The following is an 18103-nucleotide window of genomic DNA, read 5'->3' as shown; positions in this document are numbered from 1 at the left end:
CAAACTGGCTCAGAACTGTCGGTTAAAGAAGGGTATGGAGGAAATCTGGAGAGCTATCCTGTTGGACTCAGCAACAGGGCTCATTTTATTTTTGTTCCACCTCTCCCCCCGGAACTTTGGAATATAGAGTTTTGTAAAACACTTCAAAAGCTTCTTGAATTTCACTTAGCTTATTTTTTTATCATTTTTGTTCTTGGGTCCCTAATTCTATGAATTGTATTTTCTGCTATCTTTTTTTTCAGTTTCTGTGCCAGTATTTTCATAGATTTTGATCCACTTTCATAATGTCTCTGTTTCAGAAACATTAAGTTTTTCCTGATTTCTTGCGTAGCCAAATTATTTATTTCATTCCTAATTCTTTTAATTTTCCCTAATGTATCCTGTGCCAAATTCAATTAGTGTTTTTTCTCTAGTTCCTTCAGCTTATTTTGTAATTCCTCTAATGTTTTATTCCTTATTTTTTTCTTATATGAAAATATCACTATAATTTTCCCTCTTAAGACCGCCTTCAGAGTATCCCATAAAATGGGAGGTGAAACTTCTCCATTATCATTAAATTCTAAGTAGAGACCAATTTCTTTTTTAATTTGTTCCTTAAAGTATGGATCATTGAGTAGACTTGAATTTAGTTTCCAAATAGTATTCTTTGGTTGTAGGTCAAAACCAACAGATAAATATATAGGTGCATGGTCACTTACATCTATTGTCCCAGTTCCACAGGTATTTATTTTGTCTTTGTCTTTTCCAAATGTTATAAAATAGTCTATTCTTGTATATACAGAATGGGGAGCAGAATAATGAGTGTAATCCCTTCTGTCAGGGAAAAGGTCCCTCCATATATCAATTAAACCAACATCCTCAAAAAGTGTATTAACTTTCTTATGTAAAGATTTTGTTTCATAGGTTTTTCTATTGGAAGAGTCTAAGTTTGGTTGTAATTGTAAATTTAAGTCTTCCCCACATATCAGGAGACCTTCTGTTTCCGTTATCATAATATCAGTAATTTTCTAAAAGAAACCAATATCACTTCCCGGGGGTGCGTACATATTCAATAGAGTAACTGAATTGCTGTCTATATTCTCCCTTTTCAGAATATATCTGCCCTCTTTATTTCCCATTTCAAATGCTTTTTCAAAATTTAGCTTACTTGAGATAAGAATAGCAACTCCTCTCCTATGTCCTGATTTATATGAGGAGAAAAATAGATTAGTGAAGCCTATTCTCTTTAGTTTTTTTATGCTCATTATCACTTAAATGAGTTTTCTGTAAATATACTACATGGGCTTGTTCTTTTTTTCATTTTGGATAAAATTCTCATACGTTTGATTGGATTTAATAGCCCATTGACATTAAAAGAAACAAGGTAAAACTTGTTCTTAGCCATCTGTATTTATCTGTCAATGTATCATTGAAATTAGAATAAAACTTAATTGATCTACTCCCTGAACAAATAAGAACCAAGAAACACAAATAATAACAAAAATGTCAACGAGCGTGTGATTCCAAGGCTGAGGTCTCTAACAGATGACCCTGCGTTGAGCTAGAGGAAATGTCTAGCTGTGGGGGATAACCCCTCCTACTTGTGAGTTGAGGGCCCCCATTGCAGTATTTATAAAAGTCAGTGAACAAATCCATTACATATACATACATACGCGCGTGCGCACACACACACACACACACACACACACACACACACACACACATATATACATACATACATACATACACATATATGCACACACATATATATTCTCATTTTGGTGGGAAAATGGAGTAAGTGAGCAAATAAAGAATAACAACTAAGTAATATAAAATCCATATTACAGTAAGTATTTCTCGAGATAGGTATATCACCGTGTACTTTTGTTTCAGTTTAGCTTCTCAACATTTTTAAAGTTAGCCAAACCTTATAGCTCTTCTGAATGGGGTGAGGACTGACTTTGGGGAACTCCTGGTCTCTTCCTGATGTATTTCTCTCGGCCTCCTCCCATCTCCTGCCTTCTCGATTCTCGCACTATTATCCAAGCGGAGTGGGATAATTCCTCAGTCAGGCTTTCCCTTATTTTGGTCATGCTGACTGGCAACCCTCTGGCCTTCATGTCTGTAGTCGCCTCTTCCACTGTCTGGTACAACCGCGTCCCGTTGTCATAAAACACTCGAAGTTTAGCGGGGTACGGAGTTTGAAATCTAATCTTATTTTGCTTTAGTATTCGCTTTACTTCAGAGTATTCTTTGCATTTCTGCAGGACCGCGGGGGGGGGGTAATCTTGGTCGAAATATATTAAATTACCCTCTAAAAACACTCTCTTCTTACCCCAGGCCCTTCATAGAATCTCCACCTTGGTGCTGTACCGAAGGAACTTAATTATTATTGAGCGTGGCTTTCTATCCTGGGTAGGTTTTGGGACGAATGCGCAGTGGGCCCTTTCGACTTCCAGCTTCATAACCGGGGGAAGATCCAGCGCATCCCGCAGTAACTTTCCGACAAACTCCGCTCCTTTGGGAACGTTGTAGATTCTGATATTTTTCTGCCGTGATCTTCCTTCCAGGTCAAGCATTTTACCTTCTTGGTGATGTATTATTTTTATTGTCTTACTCAGTATCTGTTCCACGTTTTGAACGCGATCTTCCACCTTCTCAATTCGAGTCTCTGCCACCGCTATTTTTTGATTGACGCTGACAAGCTCTGACTTAATATCATGGAGCAGCTGCTTTATATCTTTCTGGACCTCCATTATCCCTTTCAGGATTTCGAAGATATTTGCCGCTTCGCCTGAACAAGGCCCAGGATCTGCCTCGCTAGCACGAGGTTGGGTAGGAGAGCTGCTCGCTGCACTCCTCTCAGACGCAGGCTCCGCAGTGTCACTTTTTTTATTTCCATTCTTTTTCCCCATTCTTGCCCCTCTTTTCAGTTCAAATATTTTTTGAAAAATATTATATTTGATGGGTTAACGGGGCTTTATACACATTTTTCCGGAGAAGCCAGTGACTTAAGCTGCCATTCTTGACGATGACGTCACTGGAAATCCCTAGATTTTCTTTCTAGTCCTTACTCACCCCTTCCACCCTCCAACCACAAACCTTGCACCTGGTCATGAGCAGCACAAAGAGCCTCTCTATTATTGAGGAACAGTGTAGAATGGATCCTATGGCCTCTAGATCTGCACTGCCCAGTAACCCCTGACTAAACTAATTACAGGACAATTTACAATGACCAATTACCTACTAGCCATTACAGCTTTGGAGTTTGGGAGGAAACTAGAACACCTAGAGGAAACTAATGCAAACCACAGGGAGGGCAAAGAGACTCCTTACAGATTTCATTGGAATTGAACTCTGAACTATATGGCTTTTACATAGAACAGAACACAATGGCCTTTCAGTTCACAATGTTGTGTACACCTTTAAACTTATTGTGACCCTTCCATCCTACACAGCCCTCCATTTTTTTTATCATCCATGTGCCTGTTCATCAGCTTTTAAATGCCTCTACCACACAGAATAGGAGATCCACACACTCACCAACTTTGACCTCCAGCACACTGAATGGAGGTTCCACATCTCACCAACATTAGCCCCTACCACCCAGAATGGGAGTTTCACACAATCAGCACCTTTTGCCATGACCACACAGAATGGAGATCCGCATACTCACTAACTTTTGGTTTTACCCCAGAATGGGAGTTCTACGCAGTCACAAACTTTTGCCTTGACCTCACAGAGTGGGAGTTCCACAAAAAACAGCTGCATTTGCATTGACCACCCAGACTGGGATATCACGGACTCACAACCTTCTACCTCGACCACACAGAATGGAAGTTCCACACACACCAACATTTGCATCTAGCACCCAGAATAGGAGTTGCTCACACTCACCACATTTTGCCACACACTCACCTGCTTTTCCCTCAACCTCACAGAATGGGAGCTCCAAACATTCACAATATTTTGTCTCGACCACACAGAATGGGAGTTACACACACTCAGAAAATTTTGCCTCTACCCCACAGAATGGGAATTCCACACACTCACATGCTTTTGCCTCCAGCACACAGAATGGGAGTTCCACACACTCACCACATTTAACCTCAAACCACCCAGAATGGGAGTTCCACACACTAACCACCATTTGCCTCGACCACACAGAATGGGAATTCCTCACACTCACCAACGTTTGGCTCTACCCCAGAATGGGTGTTACATACCCTGTAACTGGGTGTTTAACCAGCAGAGAAAGAAGAACCCGTTGGAGTCTGGTGGTACCAAACTAAAGGTGCTTATTAATAAAAATAAGCAAAACCATATCAATAATGTAAATATACATATAAAACAACAGCAGTAATAAACCTAAAAGTGTAGGAATAATAATAATTAATAATAAACAAGCTCTATCGATGTCTAGGGGTAAATAAATTGTCATAGAAAAGTATAAAGTTCAGTTCAGTTCATGAGTGCTGATGTAGTTATGGTTGTTGTATTGTAATTGTTGGGGAGAGAGAGAGAGAGAGCAAGTGAGATGTAACGGCTACAGTCAGGCAAACCTTCCTTTGCTTTCTTAATCCGTCGTATCAGTGTGGTCATTCAGTTATGACCTCCCTGTCCTTCTGCTAGACCATTCTTCTGTGGTGGACTCGTCACTCTGGCATGAGTGGACACACACACAAGTCCCCTCCGGCCCTGCTTTTACACTGATAGCCTTAATGACTGACCTCCTGGTTCAGTCTTCGAAGCCCCCACCTTCCTTGTGGGTTCCAACACTCAATCAATGTCCACTGGCATGTCTGGAGGGTGTCTCTCCAGACCTGTCTTTTATCCCTACTAATGGGGACTCAGCTATCCATCACCCCTGAATGACTGTGTCCATCAAGTAAGGCCACTCCTTCAGTCCACTGAGGAATGTTTATGGGCAAAATAGTAGAAGATAAATAACCCTTGCAGAAGTCATAATACAGTAAATCAACAGTCTCTCTCCCCTCTCTTATCTGTAGCAAATGTTCTTGCCTGGGCTTTATCTCTCTCCCTCTCATGGTCAGCATAGCAACAGTAATAGTTCGTGGTTCCCGGGGGGGGGGGGATGGTTAACTCTGTACTCCATTGTCCATCAGGTCTGATCATCACTCATAACACCCCCATCCTTCTGGGAATTTTCACCAGGGGGAAAATTAACTAATAAAGCACATGACTGAATTACAGAGTTTAACAAAATACAGAAGTTGTCTTAACTACAAGAATAATACAGACACACGTTCAAATTAACATCTAGATAAACAATCAGCAATTACATTGTCACTCCCCTTTTACATGTTGTATTTTAATATCAAATTCCTGTAACAACAGACCATCTTAATAACCGCCTATTTTTATTTTTCATGTTACTAAAGGGGCATAAAAAAACTAAAGGGTTGTGATCTTAGCTTAGGTGTCTATTACAAAGCATGAACCAATACATGTGTGATTATAATGTAGTACATTACAAAAGTTTGTGCAAATACGAATCTCTATTTTACTTTTAAACTTAACATTCAAACAGTCAATCTTTCATGGTGTTTTTATCTTTCATATGTTTTGTCAAATTCCCTCAAAACCAGATCCTGTTATTCAAAGTGGCAGTTGGGCAACCTTTGTCCCTTTTCCACTTAACTCTCACGTGGTTAGCTTGCTCACCAGTGTGGAATAGACCTTCACAGACTCCTTTCACAGGAGCTATCTTATCACTAGTGTTTTCCAAACTAAGCCCATTTGCTGGACTTCCACTCAATTCGTTAATTTTAAGCAAGTCATTAATTTTATCTTCAGGATCTTTCATTCTATTTGTTTTCAGTTTAACAGCGGCAGATGATCCCTCTTGGTCAAAACAACATTTCAAGTTCTGCCTCTCCAAATCACATACTTGAATAACATCAGCAAGTTGTTTATCTTTGAATTTCCAATTCAATTGATTTTCAGGCACCTTGTTAACAAGCCATTGTTCAGTTAATGGTCCCTTCCCTTTTGTCAATCCTTCTAAAACCAATTCAGACTTTAAATTTTCTTTATTCAATTTAGGAACAACACCTTTCCCTTCTCCTTCAATAATATTCACATCACCAGCTTTCATCTCATCATTAACTTTTAACACACCTTCTAACACAAACAACTGAGAATTCTCACTTTCCACTGGTACCAAGGTTAACCCTTTCTTCACTGAACCAAGTCCATCTGACCCAAAAGAACTGCATTCCTTCTCAACTAAATCAGATACCTCAGACTTTTCCGAAGTTTCAATACTAGGTTCAGTACCCTGTGACTCCACAGGTACTTCAACAACCTGAACACAAGCAAACAGGACATTTACCTCTTCTAGGCTTTCAATACCAGTCCCCTTTTCAAATTCTAAGTTGCCCTGATCCTCCCAGTTACTCTCTGGGAAACTCCCCTTCAGAGTAAACTCAACCTTGCAGGTTAAAACAACCTCGTCTGCTAACCCAGCAGACTCCCTCAAGGTAGCGGCATCCTTTATCATCTAGGACTGCCCTTACATCATTATTGGGAACACATTTAAATTCTTCAACTGCAAACTGCTCTGTCAAGCCAGACAGATTATCCATGTCCAACCCTGGACCTTCTAACTGCCATATCTGTTTCTCATCTTTACTCTGTGCCTCTATAAATTCCCTCCTGACTAAGGGTGGATCTACCTCCTCTCCTTTACTCTCTTTCACCCCCTCTTTCACCCACTATCCTCCGTTTTACCACCTTCTAATCTCTCTTGGTACAGGGTCGGTAAAAATGTCTCCACCAAATCAACACTGGACTCATTTAAACTGGCTCCTTTCTCAGCTGCCTTTCTAGACATGCTGCAAGTGATTGTGCATGTGGGATAAATCTTGGAATCTATGGGCGGGTCCTCAGCACTCACAGGCTTGCTTGTCAGTTTCACTGCTGAACACACATCCCCAGTATCTCTCCACACTGGAACTGGGGTTTCTCCCTCCTTTACAGACACCGTCCCTTCCAAGATAAACTTCTCACGCCCCTCTTGTGCTCTATCTACCTTTGCCTTCCTCATCAATCTGCTGACTGACTCAATGCAACCAGTCCGGATTGCTGTTTTCCCTTTTCCTGTCTCCTTCTTTGGAGCAAAGCACTTAGAGGCTATTTGACCAGCTTTCCCACAATTATAACACGTAAAGCTAGGAACCTTCCTGCCAGCCTGCTTTTCCTCCTTCTCACCTTTTCCACTAGCTTCCGGCTTATTCTCTGCCTTAGCCAGTGGGCTTTCTCTACCATCCCTACTGCCTTTCTGGTAACTCTTATTTGAGGAAAACTTTGACTTGTGGGTTAAGGTGTACTCACCTGCTAACCTGGCAGTCGCAGACAGAGTCTCTGTCTCCTTCTCATCCAAGTATGTCTTCATACTCTCAGGGTACAACTTTTAAATTGCTCCATCAGTATTAACTGTAACAGGTTATCATAATCTTCATCAACCCCTTTTGAGGCGCACCAATGCTCACAATATATTTGCATCTCACGGGCAAACCCTAAATACGTGTGGTTTCAGGGCTTTCTCAAGTTACGGAACTTCTGCCGGTATGCCTCTGGCACCAACTCATAACTCCTCAGTACAGCCCTTTTTACTTCCTCATAATTCCTAGACTCATTCATGGACAATGCTGAATACGCTGGCTGAGCCTTCCCCCAAGTACGCTCTGTACCAGAACAGCCCACTTTCTCTCAGGCCAGTTCTGATTCACAGCCACTTTCTCAAAATGGAGGAAGAACTTATCAACATCCATTTCCTTAAATGGAGGTACCAACTGGATCTCCCAACTAATCTTGAACACCTCATTTGGGTCTGCCACCCGGTCTCTTCCCTGCTGTACCTTTAACTTCTCTATTTCCAGCGCATGCTGCTTCTCTTTCTCCCTTTCCTCCATCTGCCTTTCAGCTTCCTCTTTCCTCCTTTCAGCTTTCCTTTCTTCCTCCTCTCTCCTCCTTTCTTCCTCTCTTCGCCCTGCAGCTTCTCTCTCTGCTTCCAGCTGCCTTATCCGAAGTTCAAGCTGCCTCTTCTCCTTTTCCTCAGCCAACCTTAATTTTTCCATCTCTAACTGAACCTCCCCCTCGGCTGGTTTCCTCTCAAGGAACAGGTCCAATTCATCTGGTCTGAACACATAATGCATAGCTATTTCTCTTTGTATATCCACCTTTTTCATCGACGATTTCACCTCTGGGAGATCTAATCGTTTTGCAACATTCACCAATTCAGCCTTCCTGTCAACCTCTAATGCCCCCGCAATCGGGTCTTTTAAAAATTTGACAATGTCCATCTCTGTTGATTTCCCATCTGGTTACTCTCACAACCAAATCAGATAAGGGACTTTTATCCCGATTCACTGGCCCCTCCCTAATTTGGTAATCAAATCCCGGACGAGCCCCCAATTTGTTACGTACCCCATAACTGAGTGTTTAACCAGCAGAGAAAGAAGAATCCGTTGGAGTCTGGTGGTACCAAACTAAAGGTGTTTATTATTGAAAATAAGCAAAATCATATCAATAATGCAACTACACATATAAAACAAGTTAGCAGTAATAAATCTAAAAGTGTAGGAATAACAATAATTAATAATAAACAAGCTCTATCGATGTCTAGGGGTAAATAAATTGTCATAGAAAAGTATAAAGTTCAGTTTAGTTCATGAGTGCTGATGTAGTTATGGTTGTTGTATTGTAATTGTTGGGGAGAGAGAGAGAGAGAGAGAGAGAGAGAGAGAGAGAGCAAGTGAGATGTAACAGCTACAGTCAGGCAAACCCTTTGCTTTCTTAATCCGTCGTATCAGTGTGGTCATTCAGTTATGACCTCCGTCCTTCTACTGGACTGTGCTTCTGTGTTGGACTCGTCACTTTGGTATGAGTGGACACACACACAAGTCCCCACCGGCCTTGCTTTTACACTGATAGCCTTAATGACTGACCTCCTGGTTCAGTCTTCGAAGCCCCCACCTTTCTTGTGGGTTCCAACACTCAATCAATGTCCACTGGCGTGTCTGGAGGGTGTCTCTCCAGACCTGCCTTTTATCCCTACTAATGGGGACTCAGCTATCCATCACTCCCGAATGACTGTGTCCATCAAGTAAGGCCACTCCTTCAGTCCACTGAGGAATGTTTATGGGCAAAATAGTAGAAGATAAATAACCCTTGCAGAAGTCATAATACAGTAAATCAACAGTCTCTCTCCCCTCTCTTATCTGTAGCAAATGTTCTTGCCTGGGCTTTATCTCTCTCTCTCTCTCTCATGGTCAGCATAGCAACAGTAATAGTTCATGGATCTCAGGGGGCGATGGTTAATTCTGTACTCCATTGTCCATCAGGTCTGTTCATCACTCATAACAGACACACTCACAACCTTTTGCCCCTACCACCCAGAATGGGAGTTCCTCACTGTCACCACCTTTTGCCCCACCACCCAGAATGGGAGTTCCTCACAGTCACCACCTTTTGCCCCACCACCCAGAATGGGAGTTCCTCACTGTCACCACCTTTTGCCCCACCACCCAGAATGGGAGTTCCTCACATTCACGACCTTTTGCCCCTACCACCCAGAATGGGAGTTCCTCACTGTCACCACCTTTTGCCCCACCACCCAGAATGGGAGTTCCTCACATTCATCACCTTTTGCCCCTACCACCCAGAATGGGAGTTCCTCACAGTCACCACCTTTTGCCCCTACCACCCAGAATGGGAGTTCCTCACTGTCACCACCTTTTGCCCCACCACCCAGAATGGGGGTTCCTCACAGTCACCACCTTTTGCCCCACCACCCAGAATGGGAGTTCCTCACTGTCACCACCTTTTGCCCCACCACCCAGAATGGGAGTTCCTCACAGTCACCACCTTTTGCCCCACCACCCAGAATGGGAGTTCTTCACAGTCACCACCTTTTGCCCCTACCACCCAGAATGGGAGTTCCACACATTCACGACCTTTTGCCCCACCACCCAGAATGGGAGTTCCTCACTGTCACCACCTTTTGCCCCACCACCCAGAATGGGAGTTCCTCACTGTCACCACCTTTTGCCCCACCACCCAGAATGGGAGTTCCTCACAGTCATTACCTTTTACCCCTACCACCCAGAATGGGAGTTCCTCTCAGTCACCACCTTTTGCCCCACCACCCAGAATGGGAGTTCTTCACAGTCACCACCTTTTGCCCCTACCACCCAGAATGGGAGTTCCTCTCAGTCACCACCTTTTGCCCCACCACCCAGAATGGGAGTTCCTCACAGTCACGACCTTTTGCCCCTACCACCCAGAATGGGAGTTCCTCACAGTCACCACCTTTTGCCCCACCACCCAGAATGGGAGTTCCTCTCAGTCACCACCTTTTGCCCCTACCACCCAGAATGGGATTTCCCCACACTCACCATTTTTTGTAAAAAAAATCATCCCTCTGATATCGCCCCTGTATTGTCCTCCAATCTCTTTAAAATTATTTCCTTCCCTCAGTATTAACCATTTTGCCCTGTTATATGTCTCCAAGCAGCAAACCCCCACCTCACTCAGCCTATCCTCATAATATATGGTCTCTAATCCTTTCAGCATCAAACACTCTACATTTTTCCTGTAATGAGGTGACCATCATTATTTAAAGGTGTATTCATCAGCTTTCCTTCATAAATTAATCTGGAAATGGCAATCTGCAAAAGCTGCCCCATGATTCCCAGTGTAGATGAAAGGGCTGAGGGCTCTAGCCAGGATTACTTCTCAGCTGACAGGCCTCCCTGTCATAGTATTTGTATAGTTATTTTCTTCCCTGGTATGACTGTTCTTTTCCCTTGTTTTTGGAACAGCTAGTGAGATTTCCGGGAGAGGAGAGATGTTCCTGCGGCAAAGCTTCTGCATGATTCTGGTATGAGACGTGGTATGTGGAGTTTCCAGGTAAAGGTGTAGCAATGGGATGCAGTTCGTCTGCTGTTGCAGAGAACCAAACACGGCAATCCGACAGAGGTGGGTACTAATGCCTCTCTGAACTCCCTAAAGCCTCATTAGATTCCTGACTTTGTATGTTCCGATGCTGTTGCACTTGACACATGCTAAAATGCTGGAAACAAAACACCATATGGGACCCCAGCGACTGCAGATGCTGGAATTTGAAGCAACAACAATGTGCTAGTGGAACTCAGCAGATCAGGCAGCATCTGTAGGGAGGTTTGGACAGTCTGAAACCCTTCATCTGGACTGAAAGAGGAGAGGGGAGGTAGACTGTATGAAGAGGTGAGTCAAAAGAGCAGGGCAAGACCTGACAAGTGATACATAAGGAGGGGTGATAGGCAGATGGAGGACGGGAGAGCAGTAATAGTGCAGAAACTGGGAGCTGATGGGAGTAGGAATCAAAGGTGCTGGAGTCTGATAGGAGAGAAAGGACTCAAAGGAGGTGAGAAGGGCAGATGAGAGCACTAGGAGGTGGAATCCCTGTGGAAATTCTGTGTGGATGATACATGAAGAAGGGGAACAAAGGAAAAGAAACTGTGATGAGAGACCGAGGGGAGGATGGCAAGGAGCCAAGTGCTGGACTATCTGAGACTAAAATTGAGACACAATACAAGAGAGGGGACAGGGTTCTAAACTAGATGCTCGACAAGAATCCGAAGTGGATTGATGATTGAGCAGCACACTTCAGTTCAGGTGCTCTGTAAATATTAAAAACCTGGTGTCAAAACATGACCACCAATTAGCTGGGTGAGCCTGAATCTTTAAAGGGATATACATGTCCCGGAGAGTCTGAGTGTCTAAACCCTGGAAGCCACGTGATTCGATGTGTTTTGAACAGGACCACCCCCCCCCCCCCCCCATGGTCTGGGAGGCTTGAAGAGACAATGGTGGTAGTCATGGATAAGATATCCCCTTCAGTAACCAAGTACTGTTCCTCGGGCCCAAATCCTTCCCAGTCAATGAGGAATTGCCAAACACCCTGAACAGTTTCTGAATCTAGAATTCTTTTTACAGTGAAAACCTGCTCTCCATCAACAAATTTGGGTGACTGTGGGGTGGATGGTTGTTGGGCTAAAGGACTGGTACTGACAGGTTTCAACTTGGATACATGGAAGGTGGGATTGATCTTAAGAGTTTTGGAAGGTGTAAGCAACCAGGTTCACTCTCAGGAATCTTGACAGGTCCAATGAACTTGGGTGCCAGTTTCCTAGACTCCACACTGAGTGGCAGTTCTTGGGTAGACAGCCGGACAGGAAGAGTAAAACTGGGATGGGGGAAAGGAGAGGGAGGGAATTACCAGAAGTTGGAGAATTCGATGTTCATGCCAAGGGGCTGGAGACTACCCAGATGGTATATGAGGTGTTGCTTCTCCAACCTGAGTTTGGCCTCATCATGGAAGTAGAGGAGGCCACGTATGAACATATCCAAATGGGAATGTGAAGCAAAGTTGAAGTGGGTGGCAACTGGGAGATCCTATCTGTTGTGGCGGACGGAGTGGAGGTGCTCGATGAAGCAATCCCCCAATCTGCATTGGGTCTCGCCGATGTAGAGGAGGCTGCACCGGGAGCACCAGATGCAATAGATGACCCCAACAGCCTAACAAATGAAGTGTTGCCTCACCTGGAAAGACCGTTTGGGGTCCTGAATTGTGATAAGAGAGGAGGTGTAGGGACCGGTGTAGCACTCACACTTGCAGTGATAAGTGCCAGATGGGAGAGCTGTGGGGAGGGACGTAGAGAGGGAAAGACGTGCTTAGTGGTGGGGTCCTGTTGAAGGTGGCGGAAGTTGCAGAGGATAATGCGCTGGATCCGGTGAGGTGGTGGCGTGGTAGGTGAGGACAAGGTCTAGCTCATAGTTCCCTGCCCAAGCACTTCAGGAACTTCTTTACTATGACTGATAGATCATAGGATCACACTATACAGGAAGGGACCCTTTCTGTCCAACTCATTGACGTTGGCTGTGATGCCATCTACACTAATTCCTTTTGACTGCATTTCTTATTCAAGTACCCGTTGAATTCCCGTGAAAACATAATGATTGCATTTGCCTCGCATACTTCCTGTGGTAATATGTTCCAGATATTCAACATCTTATCCTTCAGATATCCTTTAATTTTCTAAAATCTGTACCCTCTAGTTCTAGACCCCTCTTCTCTACCTATCCTGTCTATGCCTCTCATAATTGCATATGTATCTATGAGGTCACCTCATAGTCTCCTACATTCCAGTGAGAATCAACCCATCTTACTCCAGTCCCTTTTTACATTTACAGCCCTTCAGCTCATCGTGAGCTTAAGGACAAGCAGCCATAGGTAACAGATGGTGACTTTGCTGATGACACACTGGTCTCTTGAAAACAAAATCCAGAATTTCATTGATAAGACAACATATTGTGGGACATACAGAAAAGAAGAAAGGAATTGTACTAAATTCACAGCCATCGGAAACATGTCACTTGAGCCTGATGGGTTGAACAGCCTTGCTGTGAACTATAGTTTCTAACCCTACAGTACCTATTCGATCTGAATGATACTATCTAATTCTTTGTCTGCAACAAACTTGCCTTGCATTTTGTTCCCCTGAAATACCTCACCAGATCTAATTAATGCAAACATTAATGACACAAGTTCTGAAAATACTTCAGATTTGGGGAAAAAAATTCAGAAAAGTTCTAATTTCACTTTGACTTGGGCCAGAAAAGAAGTTACTGTGCTCTTGTTTAATATGGAAAGGATAAGCTTGGGTATCAAAAGACAATTCTTCTTGCTATTTCATTCTAAAGGCAGTTTAGTGACGCAGCAGGTAGGGATGGCCTCTGCCTGCCAGTTCTAGTCACCCAGGTTCAAACCTACCCTTGGGTGCTGTCTGTGAAGTTTGCACCTTCTGCCTGTGATTGTGTGCGATTCCTCAGGCTGTTCTGGTTTGCTCATGCATGCCAAGTGTGTGTTCAAAGCTGTAAATTAACCCTAGTGTGTCGGTGAATGGTAGAGTCTATCATCAATGATAACTCTACTCAGACAACTTCTGCTCATTTCAAAATTACACTTTTTACCTGTGTACAAGGAGAATGTTCAGCCTCTGTCACCAAACTGTTCTGAAACTTCAGCTCAGAATTTTCAATTCTGATCCAATCAAAACTTAGAGCACCTTCCAATTCCATTATCTGCTAATATACAGTAAGTACATATCACAATGTGTTTTGCAGATGTTAGTTACCAATAAGATCGATGAGTTAAGAGCCAATAATACCTAGACATGATAAAGTAAATGTCCAGTAGCTCTGCAGTCCTCCACTTGAATTCTTGTTTGGTATGCCAGGTGACCTTGGGCTGTGTGAAGAAGAGCTAAGTTCTCAAGAGCTGTGATCAGCTTGGAAGCCTACATGATGTCTATACACTTTCTCTATCAGCAGATCATGTTAATGCTGGTCTTGTTGCAACTTACACAATTTAATGAGGATGTGGGGAGAATTCTAATGGACAGAATTTATATTCATGTGTGAACACAGTGGCAGCTCGGCGAGGGTCAGTATGGCATTGTGTAAGGCAAACTGTTTCAATACTTTCAGAGTCTTTTGAAAAGACAGTCAAGTTGATAGATAAAGGCATATGGACATCAGTGAGCTATCTGACAATCCTGCATAGTCCAGGAAAATAGGGATTTTAAAGGAAGACAAAGGGAATTGTTTTCACTTGCATAGAACATGTTTGATATCTGGAATATGGTGCTAGAGGAAGTTGTGAATCTAATCTTTGTATTTGAGAGATACTGAGACAGGCACTTAAACAGGCAAGGTACAGAAGATAAGGACATAAAGCAGTCAAATGGAATTAATGTAAATGGCCAAAAACATCAGCATGGACGAGTGGGCTGAAAGGTGCATTTCTGCGCCGTACAATTCGATAACTCCAACAAGGTGGGTGATTGAGTCCTGATGAAGGGTCTCGGCCTGAAACGTCGACTGTGCTTCCTATAGATGCTGCCTGGCCTGCTGCATTCCACCAGCATTTTGTGAGTTGGGTGATTGATTGTCTGCATGGACTCAATAGGTCAAAGAGTTAACATCTGAATAGATGATAGAAGACATTCAAATTGTACAAATGATTAACCTTTGATTGTTTAAGATGTCGGAGGTGTTCCAGCTTTGCCTTCATCTTCTGCTTTTTGGGAATCAGAATAAATCAGATAATAAGAGCAGAAGGAAAACATGTCAGACAATATAGAAACATAGAAAAAACCTATGTAGAAACATAGACAACCTACAGCACAATACAGGCTCTTTGGTCCACAGAGCTCTGCTGAACATTTCCTTACCTTGGAAATTACTTAGGGTTTCCTGTAGCCTTTTTGTTTTAAGCGACATGAGCCTGTCCAGGAGTCTCTTAAAAGACCCTGTCACATCTGCCTCCATCACTGTTGCTGGCAGCCCATTCCACGCACTCACCACTCCCTGTATATTAAAAAAAACATACCCCTGACATCTCCTTTGTACCTACTTCCAAGCACCTTAAAACTCTACCCTCTCTTGCTAGCCATTTCAGCCCTGGGAAAAAGTCTTTCACTATCCACATGTTCAATACCTCTCATCATAGACCAGAGAACATAGAATAGTACAGCACAGGACAGGCTCTTCAGCCCACAATGCTGTGCCAACCCTAAAACCATGCCTCCCATATATCTGCCCACCTTAAATTCCTCCATATACCTGTCTAGTGGTCTCTTAAATTTCACTAATGTATCTGACTCCACCACTGACTCAGGCAGTGCATTCCATGCACCAACCACTCTCTGAGTAAAAAATACCTTCCTCTAATATCCCCCTTGAACTTCCCTCCCCTTACCTTAAAGCCATGTCCTCTTGTATTGAGCAGTGGGGCCCTGGGGAAGAGGCACTGGCTATCTATCTATTCCTCTTAATATCTAGTATACCTCTATCATGTCTCCTCTCAGCCTCCTTCTCTCCAGAGAGTAAAGCCCTAGCTCCCTTAATCTCTGATCATAATCCATACTCTCTAAACCAGGCAGCATCGTGGTAAATCTCCTCTGTACCCTTTCCAATGCTTCCACATCCTTCCTATAGTAAGGCGACCAGAACTGGACACAGTACTCCAAGTGTGGCCTAACCAGAGATTTATAGAGCTGAATCATTACCTCGTGACTCTTAAACTCTATCCCTCGACTTATGAAAGCTAACACCCCATAAGCTTTCTAAACTACCCTATCTACCTGTGAGGAAACTTTCAGGGATCTGAGAACATGTGCCCTCAGATTCCTCTGCTCCTCCACACTACCAAGTATCCTGCCATTTACTTTGTACTCTGCCTTGGAGTTTGTCCTTCCAAAGTGTACCACCTGACACTTCTCCGGGTTGAACTCCATCTGCCACTTCTCAGCCCACTTTTGCATCCTATCAATGTCTCTCTGCAATCTTCAACAATCCTCTACACTATCCACAACACCACCAACCTTTGTGTCATCTGCAAACCCTACTACCCCCACATCCAGGTTGTTAATAAAAATAATGAAAAGTAGAGGTCCCAGAACAGATCCTTGTGGGACATCACTAGTCACAACCCTCCAATCCGAATGTACTCTCTCCACCACGACCCTCTGCTTTCTGCAGGCAAGCCAATTCTGAATCCACCTGGCCAAACTTCCCTGGATCCCATGCCTTCTGACTTTCTGAATAAGCCTACTGTATGGAACCTTATCAAATGCCTTACTAAAATCCATGTAGATCACATCCACTACACTACCCTCATCTATATGCCTGGTCAATTCTTCAAAGAACTCTATCAGGCTTGTTAGACATGATCTGCCCTTCACAAAGCCATGCAGACTGTCCATGATCAGACCATGATTCTCTAAATACCCATTGATCCTATCTCTAAGAATATTCTCCAACAGCTTTCCCACCACAGACGTAAGGCTCACTGGTCTATAATTACCCGGACTACCCCTACCACCTTTTTTGATCAAGGGGACAACATTCGCCTCTCTCCAATCCTCTGGAACCGTTCCCGTGGACAATGAGGACATAAAGATCCTAGCCAGAGGCTCAGCAATCTCTTCCCTCGCCTCGTGGAACAACCTGGGGAATATCCTGTCAGACCCTGAGGACTGATCCGTCTTAATGTATTTTAACAACTCCAACACCTCTTCTCCCTTAATATCAACATGCTCCAGAACTTCAACCTCACTCATATTGTCCTCACCGTCATCAAGTTCCCTCTCATTGGTAAATACCGAAGAGAAGTATTCATTGAGGACCTCGCTCACTTCCACAGCCTCCAGCCACATCTTCCCACCTTTATCTCTAATCGGTCCTACCTTCACTCCTGTGAACCTTTTGTTTTTCACATAATTGAAGAATGCCTTGGGGGTTTTCCTTTACCCTACTCACCAAGGTCTTTTCATGCCCCCTTCTTACTCTCCTCAGCCTCTTCTTAAGCTTCTTTCTTGCTACCCTATATTCCTCAATAGCCCCATCTGATCCTTGCTTCCTAAACCTCATGTATGCTGCCTTCTTCCACCTGACTAGATTTTCCACCTCACTTGTTCCTTCATGCTACCATTCTTTATCTTCCTCATCAGGACAAATTTATCCCTAACATCCTGCAAGAGATCTTTGAACATCGACCACACGTCCATACTACATTTTCCTGCAAAAACTTCATTCCAATTCACACCCACAAGTTGGACCCTGATAGCCTCATAATTTGCCCTTCCCCAATTAAAAATGTTCCTGTCCTCTCTGATTCTATCCCTTTCCATGATAATGCTAAAGGCCAGGGAGCGGTGGTCACTGTCCCCCAGATGCTCACCCACTGAGAGATCTGTGACCTGACCCGGTTCGTTACCAAGTACGAGATCTGGTATGGTATTGCCCCTTGTCGCCCTGTCAACATACTGTGACAGGAATCTGTCCTAGACACACTTAACAAACTCTGCCCCATCTAAACCACTGGAACTAATCAGGTGCCAATCAATATTAGGGAAGTTAAAGTCACCCATGAAAACAGCCCTGTTATTTTTGCACCTTTCCAAAATCTGCCTCTCAATCTGCTCCTCGGTATCTCTGCTGCTACCAGGGGACCTAATACTCCCAATAGAGTAATTGCTCCCTTCCTCTTCCT

General features: G+C 43.5%; 1 protein-coding gene across 1 annotated transcript in view; it reads left to right on the top strand.

The window, feature by feature from the left end:
* LOC132393018 (serine/threonine-protein phosphatase with EF-hands 2-like) overlaps positions 1 to 18103 on the top strand; it is a 190362-nt gene that overhangs the window by 19096 nt on the left and 153163 nt on the right. The window contains exon 2 of the mRNA XM_059967709.1: positions 10827 to 10983. Coding sequence (XP_059823692.1) covers positions 10929 to 10983 — 55 coding nt within the window. The 5' untranslated portion in view covers positions 10827 to 10928. The remainder of the gene's footprint in view (positions 1 to 10826; positions 10984 to 18103) is intronic.

This window comes from Hypanus sabinus, chromosome 4 (assembly GCF_030144855.1).
Source record: "Hypanus sabinus isolate sHypSab1 chromosome 4, sHypSab1.hap1, whole genome shotgun sequence".
Lineage (NCBI taxonomy): Eukaryota > Metazoa > Chordata > Chondrichthyes > Myliobatiformes > Dasyatidae > Hypanus > Hypanus sabinus.
This window is presented reverse-complemented; position numbering and strand designations above follow the sequence as displayed.